Genomic DNA, 18,833 nt, shown 5'->3' with positions numbered 1-18,833 from the left:
TAACCTTAGGAAGCATTCAGTGACTGAGATCTTGGGGCAGTGGTGCCCACAGGTGCATGAAGCTGGGGAACCACCTCTCCTGTGACTGAGGGAAAGGGAATCTCCCTGCATAGGCTGGAGTAGGGAAGCCCCTCCGCCCACAAGTGCCTGGGTGTAGCCTCCCTCCCGGCCCTCGGGCCTTTCCACATAGACCGACTTGTTCCTTTGGAGGCATTGGCCAAGGGCTCCCCTCACATAATTAACTGGCAATGCTGTGCTTCCTTCCCGCAGCTGGTACAGACCTGATAAGTTCTGCCGAGATCCTCCCCAAGAGAGATCTCCTCTTGCCCAGTATGCCCCACCATGTGTTGTATTATTAAGCTTCCATTATTTTGGGGGGAGGGGACACCTCCCATCTTCTCCCCCCACCTTTAGTCTCTCCTACATATCTGAATCCCTTCCTTTACCACAAAAGTCTCACGTATCAATCCCCTTTTCTAAGCACCTTCTGCACTCTGCCCTGCTTCCTTCTCCCCAGCCTTGTGCCACCAAGCAGTCTGTAACCAGGTCCCCCAACAGGGGGGTGCCTTGCTTTGCTGTTCATGCTGCACTGCAATATGGATCTGCAGGCTCTTCTCTCGTCTGTTTAACAGGTGCCTGCCCAAGCTGTTTGCTTCCAGCTCTGTTTTGCTTGTGTTTTCCAGGGTGCAGGGGAGATGTGAGCTGCCTCAGCTGTTCCCACGTGGCTCTCCCCATCTTATAGGAAACATCTCTGTGCTTTGAAGCCTCTTGCCAGAGGTAGTCACTCCAACCCCGGTGCAGGTGGAGGTTCTTTCATTGCACCCCTGCAGGCACATCCCACCTCAGCCATTAAGGGACTGGCTGGAATCTGTGTTTCCAGGTGCTCTAGAAGATACAAAGCAATTAGGTGCACAATAGAAGGCAATAGAGACTGTGCTGGGCTTTCTGGGCAAGTCTCTTGTTAATTAATGTAGCACTGCTTGTTAGGAAAAGATGGTTCTTTTATATTCAACAACTTCTTTCAACTCATTAATTGTAGTAGTCAAATCTTTTTGATAAGTAAAGAGAAGAATGGTTAGATTTAGGGCAAACCAATCAAAATTTTGTGCTGCCCTTGAAGATTGTAATACATCCTAACCAATAACAGATTCCACAGTGTCATTGCTCTGCTTGAAGATTACAAATAAGTAGTAAGGAAAGTCAGATTTCAATTGGCCAGCAGAGGTTTTAACCATGCATACATCTAGATTAACCACTCCGGAGATTGGGGATTATCAACTGTTACATAATAGCAGACATTTTTTTTAATTTGAACAGGACTGTTAACAGATGCCGTGTTCGCTAAAGAAACCAAACTGTCATGTCATACATCCAGAATGTATGCTTTGTTTGGCAGAATCATGCATGTGGATTGCCACTTTTTTTTGCCTTTACCTCTAATGGCACTGCTGGTCACACAAGTGAATCATTAGACGTTGGATTTAGTTCTTATTTGGGTTGTCAGGTAAGAACTGAAGTTAGTTTGGTTCAGTTCTGGTTCAACATAGCTTCAAATCTACTGTATGTGTTCAGTTCTGGCTGAGGAAAAGCTAACCCCACATGCCTTAAGATCTCATGGTAACTTTACTCCTATGAATATCACAGCCCTGTAACCTGATAAAGCCCTTGAAGTCAACAATAATGCTCAAATCCACAGCATATATGAGATCCCTTCATTCGTATACAGCATAGGTTTGGGGGTTTTTTTTTCAAGGATATATCTTAGTTCATCCCACATAATGGGATGTGTTGTGTGCCAAGCAGGTCAGTGCTAAAATTTGTAGTGATTCTTTTTGCCTTTTAAATGTAAGCACAGAGGCAATGAATTCTCTGTGTGATTAAATGAATGTCCTCACACCTGCTAGGTGTTACTCTGGGTGAGGTCCCATCTGCAGCCAGGGATTCCTGGAAAAAGCACTATATAGCCTTTCAAAGAGAGCTACTCATATGCCAGTTGGTATTTCATTACTGAAAACAAATGTCTGTTATAGCAGTTTGCTCGTAATGAACAAGGAAGGGATTATTGAGCAATGGAACAACCTTGAAAGAGAAGAACTACTGCAGAGAGGCTGAAGCTTCTCTTTGCCACACACCAAGAGGCATCCCTCTCTCTGATGCTTTCCTGGATTGCTCATACCATTAACTGAAGCTCTGTTTGAATTTCTGAAGAGATTAATTGGCAATTAAACTTCCACTAAATCCTTCCCTGGGGTATGGCTGTCACAGAGTGTCACTTTTATTTACCAAGCAAAACAGCCAGGGCTGCTCCAGGTGTGGAGAGCAACAGAGAGCCCAGGGACTCCCATGGGAGGCTTGTCCATCACACCCAGCAGCCAGCTAAGTGGCCAGGAAAGAAGCACAGCAAGGCCAGAAAAGGGCTCCTTACGTTGAAGTTACTGGTCCAAACGGGTGTACATGATCTCTTTCTCTACATACTGCAAGGCAGAAGCTTTGTAAACCTTCTCCCTTCAAGCCAAGTCCTCTCCATTTGGCTATTAATAATGACTGCACACTGATGTTCTTCCCCCTAGCTTAGGGGAGCTCCTGGGTTGTCAAGAAGGTTGGAAGAAAAATAAGGCTAGGGACATGGCAATAGGCTATATTTTCTGTCTAGTTCAGACCTCACCTCCTCCCAGCCCTGGGCACAGCATCCAGCTTGGAAATTCCTAGAGTACAGAAGTTTCTACTTCACATTTAACAGTTTAATGCTTTTTTCTAATCCAGCATTGCTGCTCATTTAGATCTATGCAAACATGGCAAGTTTACCATATCTTTAGTGACCATCAAGTGAGACAGAAAATGTTCCCATAGGCTTATCGTTTCAGGAGAGGAGTTAAATGAAGGCATGAAGTAAGACTGAAACTACCCCAGCAGCAGATCAAGAGACACTTTTGAGTCCTGACAGGTAGTCTGAATTATCAGTGGAAATGTCCATCTGATCTTTCGGTGGAATAATGGAATTTTGGTTAAATGAGTGAGGAAGACTATCTGTGTGTGTTCATCTGTATGTGTGACTGTGTTTAAGACTACATATTTGAGGAATTATTTTTTTCTTTGCATGTATCAGAAGACTTAAAACAGTAAGAGTAGGAATTTTATGCACAGACTGCATTTTTCAGTTAGCTCTCCCTTTGAGATTTCTATTCTTTATAGTGATAGAATTAAAGGGAGGATAATTAAATGGATTACATTAGGGCCTCAGCTTCACTTCTCAAGTACTTAATCTCTCTAACTAGGATTCAAATCTAATGCCTCAAGTGCTCCACCTTTAAGAAGTGGAGCCACTGAACTAGACAGCCTTTAAAGGGTGTAGGTCTTTCAAATCTTGCTTCACAAAGCAAACAGAGGTAACCTATGACAGAACAGCACATGCTAAATATCCTGCAGTGAATTTTCTATGGAAAACCATTCTCAGTGATGCTCCTGGACTGCTACTGCCCTCTCTCTTTCCCAACTGCTCCTGGCTTGCCATTGCCCTCTCTCGCTCTTCCCTCATCTGACTACCACTTCCACCAACAGCACCTTCACCCTTTGCAAGTCCTTCATTTTTATCTAGTAACAGGAGACACTACAACCACAGAGGCAAAAGCACGGCAGCCAGTGCAAGGCTGGGTGGGGCTGACAACGAGGTGTGCGTGCTTGCACACAAGTGTGTATGTGTTTGTGTGGTTATGTGCCCAACGAGATTAGGTACAAACTGCAAAGGGAGGCATCATTTTACAGAAGCAGGCAGCTGGATGAGGAATGCTATCGGGCCTCTGAAACACACCCATTTAGTTGGTATGTCCCTTAGGGAGCTTAATGTCTCCGGTGATACTAGGAAGTTGGAGATCTCATTAAGTATCAGTTGTGATTAACCAGTAGGAGAGGAGAAAACTTGTAAGACCTTAATATTGATGCAACAACTGGTCATTTCTGGCAAATATTGCACCATGAGAATCATTCAAGAAAGGGTTCCGGTGGGAGGAGTGAAGAACTGAGCTGCAGTTCTGGGTCTCTAGTGAGCAGTATCCAGGGATGCTTATGTGCCTGCATTGTCCTCGAAGTCAGAAGACCAACCCACTCACCTTAATGTACAGCAGGAAGCAGAGGAAGGAGACCTTCATGCATCGTGTTGTGCTAAGTGAAAAGAAGGTGCCCAGCAATGTGATGGCCTCTTAAGTGGAGGATGCTGATCTCCGTTGCCCAGCCAGCATGAGAGTCCTAGGCTACCACCTGCACTCCCCCTGCAACGGTGGGACCTGCTGCCATCTGTGCATGCCCGAATGGTGCCAGAACTCCAGGCTCCAAGAGCACACCATCAACCTGTGCCAGAAACCAAGTGTTTCTCCTGGCTCCTGAGTTGCCACAGGGAGGAGAGTCATCAAGATTTGAGTGAAAAGGCATTTTGTGCATGCTGAAAGCACGACCCTAGCCCTAACCTGATGAAACACCCACCCTATTTTTCTCCTTTCTCGTCTCTCTGAGTGTTTGCAAGGCTGTATTGGTCTTTTTGGCACATGAACAACAACCTGGGAAGAACTTCAGCATGAACTGAGCTAGTATTCCTCTGATGGATACTGACATACGAGTGCTTGAGCTGCCCTGAAAGGCATCTGAGGAGTTTTATGGTCATCTATAATCATGGTTAAGCAACAAACTTTATCTAGAGTGAACTATCAATCAGAGCTGAGGCGTTGGCTTTATAAATTGTTTATATGTATAATCTGGTAACTATTACTCACTGGCATTTATGCCAGGTAAGCACCAACCTGGCTCTTCTAACAGTCTCCAGCTCTACCCCAGAGGAACACAGACTATCTCCCCTCAAATCACGGGGACCCATAGACTGTAATGCCCAAGGCTGCTGGGAAATGGCTGTGTCTGTGGAGCAGAGAGGAGCTAGAAGTCCCCAACTCCATCTGCCTGAGCTTTGCTGCCAACACCTAGCACCCCAGAAGATGAAACTACACAGAAGAGAAGCTCCTTCTCCCAGGGCTCCAGTAACACGTTCCTCATCAAGGCTAGCACCAAAGCCTTGTGTGTTATCATGTTCTTTGGTTACATCTCCCTGAAGCCTGTGATTCCCAGACATGGCTCCTCAGCAACTCTCCAGCTCCAGGAGGTGACACTGGGATTTGTGGCACCCAGAGAACAACAAGAACTGCCTGCCCTGGGAACCTGCTCTAAATTGCAAGAAAATATTAGGGAGCAATAGGCTGTGAATTCAATTACTTGATCTTACCTCACAATTGTTCCCTATATTTTTCTCCCCCAATGCTCATTTCCTTCAAGAAAAATCACAGCATTGATTAATGATTAGTCTACGCACACTGACCCAAACTGCTGGCTTCTTCCCAGGCCATGGTTCTGCAGTCAATAGCAGATTTGTGTAGAGCCATTTCACAGAATCACAGAATCGATAAGGTTGGAAAAAACCTTTAAGATCATCAAGTCCAACCAGGTGTGTTTGATTAAGATTAAACATGTAAATACAATTGTATTTTTGATAATTTATCCAGGACAGACAATATTGGGTTTATGCCAGCTTTGATGCTAGCTGTGTGGGGACAAAGATCTATACTAGCATGAAGCCTGTTGATAAAAAACAGTCTAAAATCTATCAACATTGTTTTTTCCGATGAAGTCTAAAAGGGAGGAGTAGTTTATGCTGGATCTCAGCTTTGCTTTATGTTATTCTGGTGGTGTTTGATCCAGAAGCAGCAAAAAAGAATTTTCTGTATCATTGCGCATGGAGTTTTTGTGTGCAATCTGATTGCCAGGAATGCTTCTTGCAGTGTTCTGCAAAACCTCTTACCCAAGACACCGCTGGCAGGAGAAATCAAATTCCACAGCAGGATGTCTATCTCAGGACCTCTGTTGCCAACAGCCAGCCATGAAAGAGAGAGCCTGATGCTCTCTTAGCACACATCTCAACTTAACCCCACAAAGTGGAGTGGAAAAGGAGGGAAAAGAAGAAACTACTCCAGGCACAGTGGGCAAGGAATGCTGAAAGGAACACCATCAGTGGCCAGACAAGGGTACCAAAACCAGACTGGCACACAAGGAAAGCAAAGGTTGTCTCCTCCTGAAGTACTTTGCTGAAAGTCTCTCTGTCATGCTTCACTAGCTAAAGATGCAGCCAGACATCCCCTCTCCTAAATCATTACCCCAGCCTTGGTGTCAGCCTTTCTGGAAGAGAGAAAATTCAGGTCCTCCTGGATCTCCCTTGGCATGTCTTCACTTCTAGGGTTAAGTTTTCAAACCCCTTGTTTACCGAGAGTTATGTACTTCTCCCAAAATGTCTCTCTAGATACAAAACCCAGTAATCCAAATCAGGGCAACTTGCTGCTTTGGGAACACATCAGCATGAAAGCAAGTAGGGTTAATGTCATAAAGGAGGACTGGAGCATTCTTTGCTGATCTGGTAAGTGGACAGGCATAGGATACCTCCAGGAAACTACATCTAGAGGAACGGCTCAGTTGTCATGAGTGAAACCTTTATCAGCATACTGTTGAAAGTCCTAAAGGAGGTGATTAATTAAATTTTTTAACTTGCTCACAGACTTCAAAAGCACAAAAAGATTCTTTCTGGCCAAAGTGATCACAGTCACAGTCTCAGCTCTTCTCCACTTATTGCTGCCCATTCTTGCTCCAGCTTCTACACTTACGGAGTATGAAAGACAGTCTGATACTTGTCCTTGTGGGAAAGGAGCAAGTCCAAGGCATGAACTCAGCACAGTTTCAGTGGGTACTACCTCCTAACCCCTTGGTTTCCAGGGACTAGGCTGTTCACACCTGGGATTGCATACAGAAGTGATCCTGTTCGCAACATTGCAGAGCATTATGTTCCCGCTGAAGGACCAGGCAGTCTATTTCCATTACATTTCCAGAAGCAAGGTCTTCTCACTAATTAGGGATGCTCTACCAGATAATTCACAGGTTTGAAAGTTTCTGTTTATAGGACACACTCAGTAACACTGAATTCAATATTTTTAAAAGTCTCTTTGCCCTTTTCTTGACCAAATCTCTCCCTTTCCTAGGAAATGAAAGTCCTGTACCAGTAATCTGGGCAATTAGGAGCCAGGAAGGGGAAGGGGTTGGCTCATTTAAAGAAGGGAACTTCTTTGAGAGGAGGCAGTAATCAACACACAAAGCAAAGAACATCACTGTCATACCAGAAATGTTTATTTTGTTCCTGAGACTGAAAATGGCAGGAGGCATAGCATGCAGTTTGGAAGAACTTATGGCTGCAGAGACAAGTAATGGCTCTGAAGGACATCAGAATGAGTTTCTTTTGCAATTATTTTAGATAATATTTACCGGAACACTTTTCATTTCAAAGGAAAACTATTTAACTCAAAGACTCTTACAGTTACTGGTAATCCTTGGATGCATGCTTTCAGAGCCAGAGCATGAGGGATTGAGGGACAGGACCCCCAGGAGAAAGCCCACTGTTATCCAAAGATTCCATGTGTCCCTTTTCAGAAATTACATTCCCTCCCTTGTCTTCTCTCCTATCTAAGGCAGAGCTGCTTCAAAATGTCTGGATGAAGACCCATCATCTCTATGCTAGGCTGTTTCCAAGGGTGTCATAATGTTTATACCTGAAGTGATTTAAAGACGAAGGAAATGGATGTAGCAGGACAGGGTAGAGGTTGCAGTAATGTTAGCGCAGTATGACTGTGATACATACTGGCAGGGGGGACTTTTTCAGGGAGTAAGGCTGTTCTTATATTGTCAAGCTATCTGTTGTGCACAGGTAGCTAAGCAGAAGGAATGACACAAGCATATTCACAAGCAGTATCACTGATCAAAAATAAACATGTTATTCAGACACATTCCAGAGCGCCATGCACCATCTCTCCCCAGGCATCTGCTTGTTTTATTACTTCTCTTAATAAAAGATAATATCTCAGTCCCTAAACCTCCCAGACATGCTTTCTTCTGCTCAGCTGGCTGAGCTGAGGGGGCTGCAGCATTTTGTTTCTTTTGTGAGCTCAGCCTTGTGACACTGAAGCCAGTGGAGAAGGGCTGGCCAAGGGCAGCACTGAGCACTGGCACCCCACGAGAGGGAGCAGAGCCAGGCAATGCCAGCAGCAAGAAGGGGGAAGGAGCAGAGCCAACACAGAGCAAGAGCCCAGCCCTTGTCCTGCTGCTTGAGAACTGAAAGGGGAGTTGTGGGTGTGTGCTGCCCAAAGGGGTCAGACCCCGCTCCTGTCCCTGACTCTCCTTGTCAACCATAGTCACTGCTCCCTTCCACTCACCAGCAGCCAGCTTGTTTGTCCAGGGCTGCCATATGGCCAAAGCAAGTTGGTTTGCTGCCAACAGCCTCCCACGCAAAGGAGGCTTCCAATATTATCAGCATTTTGCTACTGGATTGTCTTTAAATTATTTTGGGGACTTGCTGTGCAATTCAGCTGTCAAGTGTAAAGATCTGTACCTAAATTCATTATCTCCATCTCTGTTGGAAAGAAACAGGTGTGACTTCGTTTGTCCTGAAGCAGTTCAACTGCAACTCCCTTGGAAGTGCCTCTTTCTCTCCACTAACTATAGTGGGAATCTGCATTCTCTCTGGTGAAGTCTGCTCTGTAGACACCTAGGAGTCAATTAATACACTGGTGCCTAAGGTCATTTGAGGTTCCCTGGGTTATTCAGTGTGACCTGATGCTCCAGAAGGGTCATTTCCCACAGCTCTTATAAATTATATGCCATCCCTCTGCTGTTGACAGTTAACAGAGCTACAGTACCTTCAATGAACTGTTTATCTATGCTGATGTAGCAGAATTAAGTCCATATAGAGGATATCTACATCTAGGTGCCTCTAAATAAGCTGAGCATCTCAACTCTGAAACAGCAAGTGGCGATTGAGCACTCAGTCCATTTGCTCTTACAAAGGTGATTTGAGATGCCTAAGGGTATCCAAAACATCTGCACAGGACTGCCAGATCTGATAGAGAGGTAAGGGAGATTCATGTGCTCCCGGAGTGGTCACTGTAAGCTGAACAGGAGCTGAACAGGTCACCGGAAGCTGCGGCATCTCAAATGACACTATGCCAATGTGCAAGCAACTAATGTGAGGCCCCAGGCAATCCAGGTGACCACACCTGGGAGCATTTCAGTGCACGCAGAAATAGGCACCTGCATCCAATCAGCTGGGGCAGTCCTTCCGACCTTTTGGCTGTTTGGGAGCTGAGACACTCAGCTCACATTTAGGTAATAACCATCAGACATCTAAATTTAAATGCTTCCCTCTGCAAGTTACATCCTGTCACTAAAGTGAGGTGACAGTTATCTCACCTTTTTGCTGTGATCACTGTGCCATTTGTACTTGCCCGTGTAGACCTGCGATGCTTCTCCACCTTTCCTGGCACCGCATGAGAGCCATGGCCACCATGTCTCAAGCTAACCTACCATGAGTCAGCAGCCCTCAGGCTCCTAAGTCACTTGGGATTTTTTTTTAAATGTAGCCCCATTTATTAGCCTTTTGAAAGTAAAGAATGTGTTTGATGGCTGACACTCAAGGATTTCTCTGGTATTCTGTAAAATGTCAGTGTTGCTTTTATCTTTTCTTTTTTTTTTTCCCCTTTATAATTTGACAGGGTCTATTCCATGGAGGCTTGTGTGTCTGTGTAAATGTAGAGAAGTAGCTGGCAATCCATAATGTGCTCTGACAAGATGCAAATAGGCTGGCAGTGACCAGTGACCTTTGAAATCTTCTTGGGATGTCTTCCTAGACAGGTTGTGTCCCACTGAGATGGTGCTAAACTCTCCATCACTCCTTCTTTCCTCCTCTCATTTTTCATAACTGCCTCCTTCTTGGCTGGCTCACTAAGCCTAGGACCTACCTTAAAGTGTAGATTAATTTCATGTAAAGAAACATGGTATGTCCTTTCCTAAGAAGCCTCAGGATTTTACACTGAAACAAAAGTAGGAAGGACATGAGGAACTGTCTCAGGGCTCATCATGGCCCACCCCAGTGACTGCACTGTGTTGCCTTTCACTGGGTGAGCCACTCATCCTTGCAGGCCCTTATGTACTTCTGTGAGATGTGGAAGAGAGGACTCTTCTGTTGGTGTCTTATGGCAATCTCTTCAAAAAGAATCAGCACTCAGAAGTAAGCCCTAAAACAAACAAACAAAATTAACATGCAGATGAGGCACCTCTGGGCAGTCAGACTTCAGCGTAGGCATATACACCTGCTCCTCCCTTTTTGAGAAGGAGCACAAACTTCACGAGGTGGGAGGGATTTCCAAGTTTGAGGGGCTCTGTGTAGGGACAGTGCTCAGTGTGGATAGGCCCCGATCTCAATTTCTTATCAGGATAATAAAATACTCCCAGTGAGTAATATTTAAATAACAAATGAAGTCATGAACACGTTGGAGATACACGAGGATTTGGATGGGATTGTGCTGATAGGTGTGTCGGGCCAGAGGCATAATATGTAGAGTAAGGGGGAATATATCATTGCCTTTGTTCATTAACACATTGGGCCAGAATTTCAACAAAGTGACTCAGCGCTTGCGAGCAGACAGAACTGAGCCTCCAGAGAGCAAGGCTGGGATGAGCAAGACACAAGGAAAGTCAAGCTGGCCTTTTCAGGAAAGGAGCTGGCTGGCACAGGTGGAAGGGACAAGCAGAGCAGACAAGTCCCCACATGCAGCCGCAGCACCCAGCAAGAGCCCCGAGGAAACCATCTCTGGAGCTAGGCTCGCAGCCACTCTCCCTCAGGGCACCGTGGGCCCGTTGGCACCCCACAGCCTCTCATCTCTCACTTTGCAACCGGTTATCTGGTGAGAAAGCATGCAAAGAGACAAAAGACTTGGAGCAGGGAGGGGACGCACTACTATTCATAGTCCCGGTCCCCACCCACGGGTGCCAGGACTCAGACAGGGGAGCTCCTTATCAGGTGCTTGACCGAGCAGCACTCAGTCCCAGCCCAGGGCTGGGACAGGCAGCGACTCCATCTCCACCCCGACGCAGGGGTGAGTGCCCCACTGACGTCAGGAGGTCTTACTTCATTTCCTGGCACAGGGACCGAATTTTCATAGCCGTGTCCTGTGGGAGAGGAGAGGCGGTGGAACTGGAATAGGCGTGCTCAGCCCCACCTCCCCAGCCCTCCAGCTGTTAAAGCTCCCACGAAGGGCGAGCGCGGATCTCCTGCTGGGCCGGGGTTGCGGAAGCGGGGGTGCCTGTGTTACTGCTGCACTGGAAACTTGCCTCTTGCAGACGGAGCCTCCCTGTTACCTACCCAGAGAGGTAATTCAAGGCAATGTTTTACAGGATCCAGGGCAGGCCTGCCTTCTGCGGCTGGGATGGGATGGCGTGCAGGACCATGGCTCTGGGGGGTGGGAGAGAAGGGGCACGGGGTGCCACAGTGAGCTGAGAGTGCCTCCCACCCTTGACTCTAATATGGGATTGCCAGCCGGGGCTGGTGGGTGGGGGGTGTTATGAGAGACATTCCTGGGAAACTGTTTGAAATTTGTGGGTGGATGGGTGTATTTTATGCACAAGTATCCATGAGAGAGGAGGGTCAGGGTGGAGGGACAGCACTCAGCAGTCAAGGGAGAGCCATGATTTGGGATGTGCTGTGTAAGTTACCACAGCACAGACTCCTTTGCACTGACTGCAGAACCCCTTGGAATTCCTAGACACTTCTGTAGGTGCTGGATGAGCACACAGCTTCTGGGGGACAACAGTCACCCAAGTAGACAGGGCAAAGATGCTTCATGACTCATCATGCCTCGTAGAACATCTACCCCTGAAAAAAAAGAAAAGGCAGTAAAAATTATTACAAGTGGCCCAGTTCCCCAAGTCAGCAAGGTTCTTTCCATCCTATTTGTTCCAATGGCCATCGTGGCTGTCTGTGGCAAGTACCACTTGTAGTAAGCACCAGTCAGGGCTCAAAGAAATGGGTGTGCTCTGTGCTGCCATGTCTCATGCTGGCTCTTTGGGCTCTGTATGTGCCCCAACAGCGAGCACCAGTCTGTATCTGCCAGAGCTGTGAATAGATAAGCTAACCAGTTCAATAGTAAATGTCTGTGGATAAAATTTTAGCATTTGCTCTACAGATTTTCAGAAAGGTTCATTATTTGTTACTCAGAAATATCCAGATAACTCTCAGCTATTTGTGCAAGAGATAAATCCCCAACATTTAGTGAACAATGATTTGTGAAAACTCCTGCATATGTTATTCACTTATTCTGTTCTTTCCATGGGAGTCCGAAGTTCCTGCATATTTGAATAATTTGCATTGTATTGTAGTCAGCTTTTTGAAGAGCTGTACATCTCCTTTTACACAGTGAGGTTAAAACCTGGAAGAATATTCCACCAGTTCAGTTATAAGCAGGTCACATTGGAGCATATGTGGGGCTGAAAGTGAGTCAGTGATATTTTCACCCTTTGTTCATCCCTTGATTAGATCAATTGTCATTATTGAGAACAGTCTGCACTCCCTAAAATCTGTTGGAAGGGCTTTAGAACCAGCTTCATAATTGCATTATGTTGTTCTGGAGGGAGAAAATCAAGGCAAATGCCATAGTGAGCAATAAAGTCTAAATTTTGCAAGGTTATTTTTTTTGTTTATCTGTCAGAAAGCCCCTGGTTTTCCAGTGTGGGTCACCTTTAAGCACAGGTTCGCCCTGTTTCATTCTGTTATTGTATCTAAACCCCTGTTTTGATAGATTTTAGTGACCCGAGGCTAACTGATCAATTTGGTATCTAGAAAGCAGTACCTGGTCCCTGGGATCTAATGTGCCATGAAGTACCCAACCCCTTTGTGCAGTAGTTTCTGCATATGCTTCAAGCTCCCAAGGAAAAATGGAACTTAATTCCCCTCAGCAATGGGCAGAGCTCACCTAAACAGCTGTCTTAAGCCCTCTTTATCCCCTGGCGAGACAGGCTTACTCAGGCAGCACTGAAATCCTTATGAGGAGACGGCAGGAATGCGCTAGGTGCATTAGGGACCTTGACATCATGGACTTGTGGACTCCTCACGCGGTAACTTGGTGGTTACTTCTCACGCAATGAACAGCATTAGCTCTGACATGTCAGGCCTCTAGTCAGTGCAAGGCAATATCTTGGGGAGGAGACTGAGGTCTTCAAGACACTTCTTATTGCTGCACTGCCATGAAAAAGGAGAGTATGAGTTTAGGGCTAATGGTTGGTGGCCTGTATTTGCTATTTAATTTGGACTCAGAAGAGCTAAGCGAGAGGTATCCAGGTTAGTTATCTGGAGGATAATGGCGGTAAGGTTCCCCCTTCGCTTGTAATAGTAAAGGCATTAAAGTTCCCTCTTCATTCATCCCAGTAAACCACAGCCAAAAGTGCTTTAGAGATAGTAAAAGGAAAACAAGCAGAATAACGAGTTTCCTGTTCCACACTGTTCATTGCTGAACCTCACTGGTACAAGGTACTGATGTTGTTTGGACTTGTCAAAAAAGGGTAAACTGTGTTATGACTAACAGCTGCTCTTGTATCACAGAAGTGACAAGGCAGCTTGGTCTCTGCATTGCAGAGCACCAAGCTAATGCCTGTGAAAGTGCCTCATCTTTTCCCTGTTCCCCACACTCCTACAGCATTGCACAACCTCAGGCACAGTGCAGAGGACATGCAAGGTGAATTGCCTCCTGCTGAGGGGCTTGGCTTGTCCTTGATAGATAGTCTATATCAAACAAGGAGATGGCTCTGCTCCCATGGCCCCATGCCCTTAGCACTGTGGTGAGGTGAGGATGGAGGTCTATCCTGCCTTTCGTTCCTCAGTGCTGGCAGCACCCAGATGGTTGATATGACAGCCTGTGTCTTTTCTTCTACAGCTTTGAGGAAACATTTCAGAGGGAGGTTGTTCAGGAAGGCAAAAAGATGACAACGTCACCTCCCCAAGGCTGCGGCAGCATCCATGCTGACTACTACCTGCTCTGTGACACAGAGATGGCCTGGGGGATTGTCCTGGAGTCGCTGGCTGCAGCAGGCATCCTCATCACCATTTTCCTCATCTGCTCGCTCTTCTTTCTCATCTGCAAAGTCCAAGACAACAGCAAGCGGCACATGATCTCCGTCTATTTTTTCTTTCTCTTAGGCACACTTGGCATTTTTGGTCTCACTTTTGCCTTCATCATTAAACTCAATGACAGGACTCGCCCCACTCGCTTCTTCCTATTTGGAGTCATCTTTGCTCTCTGCTTCTCATGCCTCCTCACCCATGCCTGCAACCTCAGCAGACTAGTGAGAGGAAGAAAGCCCTTCTCCTGGCGGGTGCTGCTGCTCCTCATTGTTTCCTTTGCCCTGGTACAAGTTGTCATCAGTATTGAGTACTTAGTCACCATGCTAGTAAACCAGAAAGACAATTTTCTGAGTATGTCTCGGGAGGATACCAACAAGGACTTCGTCATGCTTTTGATCTACGTGCTCTTCTTGATGGCTCTGACCTTCTTGGTTTCCATTTTCACATTCTGTGGGTCATACAAAAGCTGGAAGAGGCACGGGGCACACATCTTTGTCACTGTCCTGTTCTCCATTGCCATTTGGGTAGTGTGGATCACTATGCTCACAAAAGGCAACACAGTTTTAGAAAAAGAAACCTGGGATGATCCTGTCGTGGCCATTGCTCTGGTGTCCAATGGTTGGATTTTCCTGATAATGTATATTGTCCCTGAAATTTGCTTCCTCACTGCTCCTCTGAAGCTAGAGGACTACCCTCCAGAAAATGACTTCTGCCAGCCCAAATTCATAAAGCAGGCAACTGGCGTGGACAACCGTGCCTACACCCAAGATGAAATTGTGCAAGGTATGATGAAGTGAATGACTCCATTGTCCCCCAGCCCAAAGCACGCAAGTACCACTCTTGAGCTAAAAGGGGTATGAGGGCTACAAGAAAAGACTTGAAGATGATAGGTAATTTAGAGGTAGGAAAAAGTTTCATAGTGATTAAACTTCAGAAATACACATAAAAATTAATCTCCAGACAAGACAGAAATGAGTAAGGACCAATGCAGATGCCGAAGATGTGTAGGAGGAGTGACTGAGTAGGAGACTTGCTGCATATCGTGGCTGAAACATAACTCCTTACAACCCTGCTATGTCAGGGAAGTCCATGTAAAAAATGAGGGGTTTTTGTCTCTTAGTGATGTATCAGCTCATCAGACCTCTTCAGGTTATAGGTTGGAGGTTATTTATTCCAGTTCTGATCTTGTTGCCATTATCCATTTAAGAATGAACCCAACACCCAAAAAGGAGGCAAGGAGGTCTTCCTTTTCTGTATCAGTCTCCTGCCTACTTGGACAAAGCAAAATGTTTTATCAGTTGAGGCTTCCAAATCTATGGGCAGGAGATGTGATTCCCTTCCCTGTGGATCTGCTACTGAGATCACATTTGTCACCTGGAGTCAAACCCCCAGGTTTGTAAAAGAATAGCCAAGAAAGGTTGTGCTCTCCCAGGGAATACTGCAGACAGGGTCCTGTGCATACAAGTGGGAGGGATTTGGCTGGTGATGGTGACAGTGATTGTGAGGCAACAGGAGGTGTCTAAACTCCAAGGCTACCTATGTCCTGTTATTTGCACTACTATTCATTCCTTCTTTCAGAAGGAAATATTTAATAAGTCATCCACCTATGGATTTTAACGCATTCCTGCCTATGTATTGTATAGTTGGACGAGTCTAAAAGCAGCTGCTTATGTAGCCACGGGCCCTTTGAGTCTCCCTTGATGTGGTATTTCCAGGCTATTGTATAATGCTGATGCACTAACTTTCCCCTCCTCTTGTCTTATGATGCAGGAAACAGAGGAGACCCCAGCTACTCCCCATACACTTCTCACTTTCAGATGAAGGTAAGTTCATGCTCCCGTCATCTCTTTCACCACATGGAGGCTATTGTTCGGGCACTGAAGGCAAGGAAAGTAGAAGGGCCAAAGACAGACAGAGCTAGAGCAGGCTCTGTGGAGGCAGACAGGTGCTTTGCATGGAGCCAAGTCATACCATGACGTGTTCATGGAGGTGCCTGTGGCTGGGGGGAAGGAGCTGTGACATGTCCAGGGACATGGGAATGCAAGAAAGGGCCCAAGGTAAAGTCTGAGGTGTAATTTTTAATATTTCGGGCTTTGATATCACATTTTTGAGCACAGTTCCTGCAGTAGACTGTGCCCTTTCCTAAGGAGATCGTGCTTATTTCCCCAGCCCATGCCCTGAATGTATTCCCACCTGCAGACACTGGACACCGCAGTACAGATCCCATATAGGCAGTCTGCATGTCCACCTGTCCATTCACCAGTCCTCCTTCAGACCACAGCCTATCCAAGTCTAGTAGCTCACATCAGGTCCCCACATGTCCTCTGGTGACACGTCTCCATCGCTGATTTGTTCTGCCAAGATCCTCTTTCACTGCCTCATTGATCACATTCTCAGGAAACCTTCAGCTCTGTTTCTCCCTCCCCTCCTTTGTTAAGCCCTATTCTATTACTTCTCTCCAGTTTTCAAAGGCAAAGACTTTTGTGCTTCCTTTTCAGGCCATCGAACCCCAGAATGATTTCTCCATCCCTCGCGCCAAGGCCCGGACGAGCCCATATCATGACTACACTGGTGGGAAAAGCCCCATGTAGCAGCTCCACAGGGAGCAAAGACACTAAGTGCCCACCAGCAGAGGCATGGGGAGTGGGCCATATGGTCACAAGTGAGATGATCCTTCAGAAGAGAGAGTCAACCCACACCAGCAAAAGAGGACAAGGATCCTCTTCCCCCACACAGGCACCCCTGTAGCCCCCTCTCATTCTTCAAACCCAGCTTTCAGACACTGTTCTGGCCATCCTGTCCCTGCGCACTCTGTGTCTCCATGAAATGGAGCTTCTCTCTTCTGACAGAGGATTGTCCTGGCCTATTTTCAGCAGGAATGCTGTAAGGCTAGAGAAGCAGGAAGATCGTCAGCTGGGTCTGCAGCTGGGACTTGCTTTAATCAGCTTGTGAGTATGCCTGCACCCCACATCTGACAGGAGAAGAGGCAGGACCAGGAGCATCAACCCTACATATCCCCTACTTCTGCCCCCCCATGTAGACATCTCAGGTACTACTGAGGACACCCTTATCTATCCACTGTTACTTTTGTGCCCACTTCCAGCCCTGCGTGGCTCTCCTCCAGAGATCAGTGTAGAAGAGACAGATAGAGAGAGAGAGTATTCCTTTTTTCATTTTCATAATTGCTCCCAACACCTTCCTCATCATCTAGGGACCATGTTGGAGAGGGGAAAAAAAATTTAAGACATAAAAAGAGCTACACTTATTTACCCTGACAAATTTTTCAGTTTGCACTTCAGCATCAGCCTCCCTCCTGTCTCTGACTCCTGACCACATGCCCCAGCTGAACTCCCCAGGAGGAGCCCAACCCCACAAACGAGGGGTTTGGGTCCCTTCTCACCCCTGCCACTGCAGGCTGTGGATCCACGAAGACAAAACCCCTTCCATACATCTCTTTGCAATACCCTGGTGGGATTTAATCTTGTGAACCTTGGAGCTCTGCCTCCTTCTAAATGTGTCCGTGGCATTAACACAAACATTTCCCAAGCAGCCAGGTTATAGAGGGAGGACACCCTTCTTCCCAAGTGTGAGTAAGCATGAGCATGTGCACGTCTGTGTGCATGTGTGTGTGTGTGGACTGCACCCTGGTGATGAGCAATGAGTCTGCAGAGTTGAATCATTCTGTAGCCTGCTTTGCATTTGATAAATAGCTTTCCATGATATTTCATACATAACTACAGAGAGCTCTCCAAGTGGGTGTGTATGGTACACTGGTGTCTGATACAGCTATGTATTTATTTAGTACTTTGTATGTGGAATATTTAATTAATAAAAATGGAAACAGCGTATGAGAAACTGGCGTTCTGTCTCGGGAATGTGATTCCTGCAAAGGGTGGTGGGGTGACAGCAATAGCTTTCCATGGGTTGGAATGGGCCACCTGGGAGGTTGCACTTGGAGCGAAAATGGCAAAGAGATGCTGGCTTCTTCGAAGCTGTCTTTGTGGATGAAAGATCAGCTGCTTGAGAGTGTAAGAGAAGGGTTAGTAGCTTCTCCATTCTACTTTTCTTGAATGAAGAAAGTTGATTCAATGTTAAAGGTGCTTAAGAAATGAATAAATATAAAACCAAGCCATGGCAAGCAAATGCTGGAGAAAAGATGTGAACTTTTCATCACTGCATGTGTCTGTATCTGCTGTGTCAATATTCCTGTATTTATTCACTTGTGTCTTGTTGGGTACTTGCACAATCAAGAACAGGAAAGGAACACGAGGTATGTAATTCAGTTTGTAAAAAGATGTCTTTCTGATGTTCCTAATACATGTAATATTTTTATTTGAAACTAGAAAGCAATATCAAAGCAAAATAATTATGTCTGAAGATGATGATAATAATGATAATAAAAATTTTTTAACTACCTGATGGTATGAGGCTATAATCTCCCTTTTTAGAGGATCCTCTCCCATGAGATTTTACATGATATGTTATGCTACTACATGTCCATATGCTCTTGCCCTTTCCTCAGGCACAGTGCTGTCTAGAATATGTCAGCCTGGGCCTTCCTCACTCTTCGTACCAGCACTGAAAGGCAACAGAGGGACATTTGACACTTCTGAATCACTTGGCATGAAAAAGAGCCCTCCTAAGGATTGGTTTGAAATGTGTCACCAGATAACTTGCCTTTTTCTAGTAAATTTGAGGTGGAAATAATGCTAACTCTTCTCCTCCCCTCCACCTAACAGTCCACAGGTGTAACACAGGATGGGAGAGAAAACTCAAGGATGCTAAAGTAACACCGGGGAGGAGGTGGTGAAAA

At 46.0% G+C, this 18,833-nt stretch overlaps 1 protein-coding gene across 1 annotated transcript; it reads left to right on the top strand.

The window, feature by feature from the left end:
* The first annotated feature begins 11,109 nt into the window (after positions 1-11,109).
* Positions 11,110-17,875, top strand: LOC113957794 (retinoic acid-induced protein 3-like). The gene is made up of 4 exons (XM_027665574.1): positions 11,110-11,277; positions 13,833-14,803; positions 15,791-15,843; positions 16,519-17,875. Exons 2-4 carry the CDS (start codon positions 13,879-13,881, stop codon positions 16,609-16,611), a joined length of 1,071 nt encoding a protein of 356 aa, XP_027521375.1. The 5' UTR covers positions 11,110-11,277; positions 13,833-13,878; the 3' UTR covers positions 16,612-17,875.
* The last annotated feature ends 958 nt before the right edge of the window (positions 17,876-18,833 follow it).

This window comes from Corapipo altera, unplaced genomic scaffold, assembly GCF_003945725.1.
Source record: "Corapipo altera isolate COAL_440 unplaced genomic scaffold, ASM394572v1 1, whole genome shotgun sequence".
Classification (NCBI taxonomy): Eukaryota; Metazoa; Chordata; class Aves; order Passeriformes; family Pipridae; genus Corapipo; species Corapipo altera.
This window is presented reverse-complemented; position numbering and strand designations above follow the sequence as displayed.